This window comes from Pan paniscus, chromosome 18, assembly GCF_029289425.2.
Source record: "Pan paniscus chromosome 18, NHGRI_mPanPan1-v2.0_pri, whole genome shotgun sequence".
NCBI classification, from domain to species: Eukaryota; Metazoa; Chordata; class Mammalia; order Primates; family Hominidae; genus Pan; species Pan paniscus.
The window spans coordinates 98979987-98986496 of record NC_073267.2 but is presented as its reverse complement, the minus strand read 5'-3'; the positions used below and the strand labels follow the sequence as shown (position 1 = coordinate 98986496).

Genomic DNA, 6510 nt, shown 5'->3' with positions numbered 1-6510 from the left:
GCAGCCTGCGACCGATGGAGCAGGAGGCGCGGGTGCTGAGAGCTGCGGGCGGCTTTGGCCGGGCCCGGCGCCTGCTGGCCTCCGCCTCGTGGGTACCCTGCATAGTGCTGGGGCTGGTGCTGAGCTCCGAGGAGCTGCTTACCGCGCAGCCCGCGCCCCACTGCCGACCGGACCCCACGCTGTTGCCCCCAGCGCTGCGCGCCCTGCGCGGACCCGCGCTGCTGGACGCCGCCATCCCGCGCCTGGGGCCCACGCGAGCCGCGAGCCCCTGCCTGCTCCTGCGCTACCCCGATCCCGCGCCCCGCACCCGCCCCGGCCCGCGCCCCGCGCCCGCACGCAACGGCACCCGGCCCTGCACACGCGGCTGGCTCTACGCGCTGCCCAGCGCCGGCCTCCTGCAAAGCCCGGTCACCCAGGTGCGCCCCCGTCCCTGCTGCCCCGCAGCCCTCCCCGCCCCCAGCCCGCCGAGGCCCTGGGTGTCCTTTCTCCATCCTACCTGGCGCCTCTGACCCGGGCCCCCCGGCCGTCCTCCTGGGCTTCCTGCTCCGGGGCGGCCGCCGGCCCGACGGTGCCGCAGACGGGCGCGCACGGGCCAGGCCCGCGGAGAGGGGCCGGGCGGGGGCTGAATCTGGGCCTGGGAGCTGCCAGGCGCGGGGCGGCCTGGGGCGCTGGAGGATTGGAGCCGAAGGCGCCGGTGGGGGAGCAGGGCCTGGAATTTGCTTCATGACCACCAGCGTCTTGAGCAGACCGTGGCTTTGGGCTGGCTTTCCAAGGCAGAGTCTCTGCTTGGAGGGACTGACGTGGTCAGCACAGATTGGGGAAGGTGGGCTTCCCATCAGTGAGGCGCGCAGAGGCTGGGCTAGAGACCGCATTGCCTGAAGGGAAACCTTGACGGTCTGCGTGAGAAGAGATGGGGAGGCGGGCGGCAGGGACCTTCAGGCCCCTTTCATCCCTTTCCGCGCTGGGGCTGAGACCTGCACACCCCTGAGGCAGCCTTTACCCCGAGGCCCCCATCCCCCACCCTGGGAGGACTGGCCCCAGTGTGCAAACTGGAACGGGGTTGCCACATCTTCACAAGGGCTGCCTGGGGCCCAGGAACCCGCCGGGCTTCTCTCTCCACCCTGCTCCCTCCCACCTCCCACCTGCCCTCCTCCTGTTTGGTGCCTGGATCCAGGAATGCCCCATCAGCTTTCCCAAAACGTCAGGTTTGAAAGTAAAATCTCGGGCATAGCACGGCCCCCAGCAGTAGATTAAGCTTGCCAAGAAGACCCAGGAACCGGAAGGGGTGGGGGGAGGCGCAGAGCTGAGGTCAAGGGTCAAGGGCCTCGCCGGGAAATGCCGCTGAGCACAGCTCTCCAGCCGCTGCCCGAGTCCCTCTTGAAATGGGCAGGGCAGGGAGGGCGTGGGTACCAGCGCAGGTGCTGGGGCTCATTTCTTAGGCCTGTGTCATGGCTATGACCCTTGGCCGGCTGGGGTGGGGGCTGTGTCTATGACGCCACCAAGGCCCTGGGTGTCCCCGGGGTCCCTCGGAATAGGAGGTGGAAACAGGTCGGACAAGAGCTGGCCGTGGGGGAAGAGCAATGGTGTGCGGAGGTGGGGAGGCCCTATCTAGGGACAAGCAGAAAACTTAGGGTGGGCAGATCCCCCCGACCCCTGTGCAGGGGCTGCCAGAGACCAGAGAGGCTGCTGTGTGACCTGGACCAAGCCCCTTGCCCTCTCATGCCTCAGTTTCCCCTTCTCTCCACGGAGGGATTGAGCAGGACATGGAGGGCCCCTTCCAGTAGCCATTCTGGGACTCCCTGCACCTGTCCCCAGGGGAGGGTCCTGAGCTGGCCTCCACGTGGCTGCTGTTCCCCATAGTGGAACCTTGTGTGTGGAGATGGCTGGAAGGTCCCGCTGGAGCAGGTGAGCCACCTCCTGGGCTGGCTGCTGGGCTGTGTCGTCCTGGGAGCAGGCTGTGACCGGTGAGGCCCCTTCCCTTTTCCTGCTGCCCAGCAGCCCTCCCCTCCGCCCACTCTCAGGGTTCAGCTAGACCTGGTGCTGCCAGGATGAAGGTTGGACCCTGGGTTATCCTGACCCTGTCCAAGCATGTCCCCCGCTGCCCACCAGGTTTGGACGCCGGGCAGTTTTTGTGGCCTCCCTGGTGCTGACCACAGGCCTGGGGGCCAGTGAGGCCCTGGCTGCCAGCTTCCCTACCCTGCTGGTCCTGCGCCTACTCCACGGGGGCACATTGGCAGGGGCCCTCCTCGCCCTGTATCTGGCTCGTGAGTACCCTGGGGGCTGCTGTCACTGGGGGAGGGGCAGTGGGTGGTCCGCAGGCCTCTGAGGCTCCCTTGCCGAGGGCCCCGAGCTGCAGGGACAGTGAGCAGTGAGTCCCTTGGGCATCCCACTCCTGGGCAGGTCACCAATAGGTCCCCGCAGTTCCCAATGGAACTGTTCCAGTCCTCCCCGAGGCCTCCACTTCAACCTGTCTGTGTCTGCCCAGGCCTGGAGTTGTGTGACCCTCCCCACCGCCTGGCTTTCTCCGTGGGGGCTGGCCTTTTCTCGGTGGCGGGCACCCTGCTGCTGCCCGGCCTGGCTGCGCTTGTGCAGGACTGGCGTCTTCTGCAGGGGCTGGGCGCCCTGATGAGTGGACTCTTGCTGCTCTTTTGGGGGTAAGTGTGGTGGGAGCTGGGCCAGCAGCCCTCATGGGGGCTGACTATGTAGTTTCCCTCTGCACCGACGTATCCCATGCCAGGTAAACGGCTGGGTTACAGGGTCACAGAGAACTACAGTGATGTCCTGCCCCTGAGCCTGGGGGTGGGGTGGGGGCCCTGGCCTTTGCCTCTCCTTCCAGGAGGAGGTGGAGGGAGCCGTGGGCATCCTCACCAACCCTGCAGTTTCCCGGCCCTGTTCCCCGAGTCTCCCTGCTGGCTGCTGGCCACAGGTCAGGTAGCTCGAGCCAGGAAGATCCTGTGGCGCTTTGCAGAAGCCAGCGGCGTGGACCCCGAGGACAGTTCCTTGGAGGAGAACTCCCTGGCTACAGGTCAGGCGCCTGCCAGGGAGGAGGGAGATCCAGGTACTGGAGGAGGGCTTTGGAGAGGCACAGCTCCTCACCCCCCTCCCCTCACATCTCTGCGGCTACAGAGCTGGCCATGCTGTCTGCAGGGAGCCCCCAGCCCCGGTACCACTCCCTGCTGGGGCTTCTGCGCACCCAAGTCACCTGGAGAAACGGGCTTATCTTAGGCTTCAGCTCGTGAGTCGAGGAAGGGCTGGGGTCCTGCACCATCCCCCGGGGTGGGCATATGGTCCCCAGAGTCCCCGGCTCTGGCTGGGCCCATAGATTTGCTCTCTCTCCCAGGCTGGTTGGTGGAGGCATCAGAGCCAGCTTCCGCCGCAGCCTGGCACCTCAGGTGCCGACCTTCTACCTGCCCTACTTCCTGGAGGCCGGCCTGGAGGCGGCAGCCTTGGTCTTCCTGCTCCTGACGGCAGATTGCTGTGGACGCCGCCCCGTGCTGCTGCTGGGCACCATGGTCACAGGCCTGGCATCCCTGCTGCTCCTCGCTGGGGCCCAGTGTGAGCTTGGGGCCCCGCAGGCCATACAGGAGCCATTGTGTTTGGGCCGAGGGTCTGCCCCACCAGGGGGCCATAGTGCCGACAGGGGAGCAGCCTGGGGTGGCAGCCCAAGGCCAGCTGCTGTTTGTTTTCCTCTGATCCTTGTGGAAGGCCCAAAAGGATCTTTTGTGACTGGCCTAAATTAAGGAACCTGTCTGAGCCTAAAACACCTGCCCCAGCCAGAGTGCAGCACAGGCGTGAGAGGTCAAGAGGCCGGGCTGGGTAAAAGCTCTGCCCAGAGTTCCAGGTGGCCGAGGCCGGCCATGGACTGGTGTGGGAGGGCCCATATACTCAGGGCCAGCCACATGGTGTGTGGAGCTAGGTGCAAAATGAAATGCAGGCCTTGCTTCCAACGTATTCGAGATTTTAGGACGGTTCTCGAAATTGCAAAGACAGTGGAGAGCACAGCAGTAGCTGAGCGTGGGCCCGAGTGGAGGTGGTCGGTGTGGCTGCGGCTCGGGGTCAGGATTCTAACGTCCTTAGAATCCAAGCCAGGCTGGAATCAGGCTGCAGAGGACAGGTTCCCCCTCCAGGTTTCTCAGGGGGGCTGGAGAAGGAGGCTTGGAAAGTGGGTCCCCAGACAGTGGTGTGGTTCTCTGGGGAAGGGCCCTGAGTGGCCAGGGTGGAAGGCCTGGGGGGAGAGCCTGGGAACCCCTGTTCTTTGTCCCCAGATCTGCCAGGCTGGACTGTGCTGTTCCTCTCTGTCCTGGGGCTCCTGGCCTCCCGGGCTGTGTCTGCACTCAGCAGCCTCTTCGCGGCCGAGGTCTTCCCCACGGTGATCAGGTGAGCTTCAGGGTTGCCCGGCCACACAGCAGGGTCCAGGGCCTCTCATGGGGAGGAGGGGCCAGGGGGACAGGAGGCCCTGTCCCCATACCCCACCCAGGTTCCTGCCTGTGATTCCTCCATCCAGTAAGGACTCGGGGTAAAGCGCTGCCCTGCTCCTGGATGGTGGGGGCCACTGCTCACAGAAGGCTCTGGGCAGACGGCTCAGGAACTGAGAAGGGGAGGGAAGGCCACGCAGGCCTGAAGCCAGGGGTGCGGGGTTGGGGCAGAGATGAGGAGGCCTCCAGAAATGGCAGAATTCCAGGGGAAAGCATCACTTTTCGATCTTCTTCTTCTTCTTCTTTTTTTTTTTTTTTTTTTGAGACGGAGTCTCGCTCTGTCGCCCAGGCTGGAGTGCAGTGGCGCGATCTCGGCTCACTGCAAGCTCCGCCTCCCGGGTTCACGCCATTCTCCTGCCTCAGCCTCCCGAGTAGCTGGGACTACAGGCGCCCGCTACCACGCCCGGCTAATTTTTTATATTTTTAGTAGAGACTGGGTTTCACCGTGTTAGCCAGGATGGTCTCGATCTCCTGACCTCGTGATCCGCCCGCCTTGGCCTCCCAAAGTGCTGGGATTACAGGCGTGAGCCACCGCGCCCGGCCCTTTTTTTTTTTTTTTTGAGATGGAGTCTCGCTCTGTCACCAGGCTGGAGTGCAGTGGTGCGATCTCAGCTCACTGCAGCCTCCAACTCTCTGGTTCAAGCGATTCTCCTGCCTCAGCCTCCTGAGTAGCTGGGATTACAGGCACGCACCACCACGCACAACTAATTTTTGTATTTTTAGTAAAGACAGGGTTTCACCATGATAGCCAGGATGGTCTCGATCTCCTGACCTCATGATCCGCCTGCCTTGGCCTCCCAAAGTGCTGGGATTACAGGCATGAGCCACTGTGCCCGGCCACTTTCCAGTCTTGAACAGAGCAAAAAGTGCTCCAGGAGAGGAAGGAGGTTTTTCCAAAACAATTTTTCAAATTATCCTCAGCCAGCAAACCTTAGGCTGTGCGGAGGCCGGGCCTTCCCCCTGCTCACACTGGAGTCACATGTGTGTCCCCCAATCTGTTGCCCCACCAGCTGCCCCCAACGCACTCTCTCCCACAGGGGGGCCGGCCTGGGCCTGGTGCTGGGGGCTGGGTTCCTGGGCCAGGAGGCCGGCTGCCCCCAACACACTCTGTCCCACAGGGGGGCTGGGCTGGGCCTGGTGCTGGGGGCCGGGTTCCTGGGCCAGGAGGCCGGCTGCCCCCAACACACTCTGTCCCACAGGGGGGCTGGGCTGGGCCTGGTGCTGGGGGCCGGGTTCCTGGGCCAGGCAGCCGGCCCCCTGGACACCCTGCACGGCCGGCAGGGCTTCTTCCTGCAACAAGTCGTCTTCGCCTCCCTTGCTGTCCTTGCCCTGCTGTGTGTCCTGCTGCTGCCTGAGAGCCGAAGCCGGGGGCTGCCCCAGTCACTGCAGGACGCCGACCGCCTGCGCCGCTCCCCGCTCCTGCGGGGCTGCCCCCGCCAGGACCACCTGCCTCTGCTGCCGCCCTCCAACTCCTGCTGGGCCGGCCACACCCCCGAGCAGCACTAGTCCTGCCTGGTGGCCCTGGGAGCCAGGATGGGACCAAAGTCAAGGCCTGGGGCATGGCTGAGTACCGTAGATGTCTGGTCCAGGGCAGACACATTCCTCTCAGAAGCCCGTGTCTCAGTGCAGGTGGAGCCGTGGGGACAGCGTGAAGGTGTCCCCAGCCAGGCCCCAGGCACTGGGAGGCCCTGGGTCTCCCCCCAGCCACACCCAGTAGGTGTGGATGATAAAGGCTTCTGTGGAACGTGGCGTCCTCCCTGGTTCTTCCCTCAGGCCACACCTGGGGCCTGGAAGGGTCTCACCTGTGCCTGCTCCCCACCTCTGGGCTCACCAGCAAGGAGCCAGGGTGTCAGCCGCTGCTCCATAGCCCCTGTCCAGGTAGTGGCAGCCCCCGGCCGCCTCCTGCCCCAGCCAAGCAGGGTGGTATGGGGGCCTGGCCCTCAGGTCCCTGCCAGGCCAGGCCTCACTGGCCCCATCCCCCTCATGGTCAGTGTGGCAGTGGGCGCCCGTCCTGCATGAAAGAGACTAGCACGTT

At 64.9% G+C, this 6510-nt stretch overlaps 1 protein-coding gene across 5 annotated transcripts; it reads left to right on the top strand.

The window, feature by feature from the left end:
- Window positions 1–6220, top strand: SLC22A31 (solute carrier family 22 member 31). Of its 5 annotated transcripts, none has more exons than XM_055099154.3 (9): window positions 1–416; window positions 1861–1964; window positions 2110–2264; window positions 2486–2654; window positions 2880–3025; window positions 3127–3235; window positions 3341–3555; window positions 4266–4377; window positions 5675–6220. In XM_055099154.3, exons 1-9 carry the CDS (start codon window positions 15–17, stop codon window positions 5979–5981), a joined length of 1719 nt encoding a protein of 572 aa, XP_054955129.1. In that variant the 5' UTR covers window positions 1–14; the 3' UTR covers window positions 5982–6220. The 5 variants fall into 5 exon arrangements, with proteins under 5 accessions (XP_054955129.1, XP_057155947.1, XP_054955130.1 ...); XM_057299964.2 differs by having other exon boundaries at window positions 5757–6212; XM_055099155.2 differs by having other exon boundaries at window positions 2–416; window positions 2969–3025; window positions 5675–6218.
- The last annotated feature ends 290 nt before the right edge of the window (window positions 6221–6510 follow it).

Bases quoted from the DNA above. Each gene is read 5' to 3' on its own strand.
- SLC22A31 (XM_055099154.3), top strand. From the start codon at position 15: ATGGAGCAGGAGGCGCGGGTGCTGAGAGCTGCGGGCGGCTTTGGCCGG. The intron at 2,655-2,879 runs GTAAGTGTGGTG...CCAACCCTGCAG, and splicing joins CTCTTGCTGCTCTTTTGGGG to TTTCCCGGCCCTGTTCCCCG. The intron at 3,026-3,126 runs GTCAGGCGCCTG...CTGCGGCTACAG, and splicing joins GGAGAACTCCCTGGCTACAG to AGCTGGCCATGCTGTCTGCA.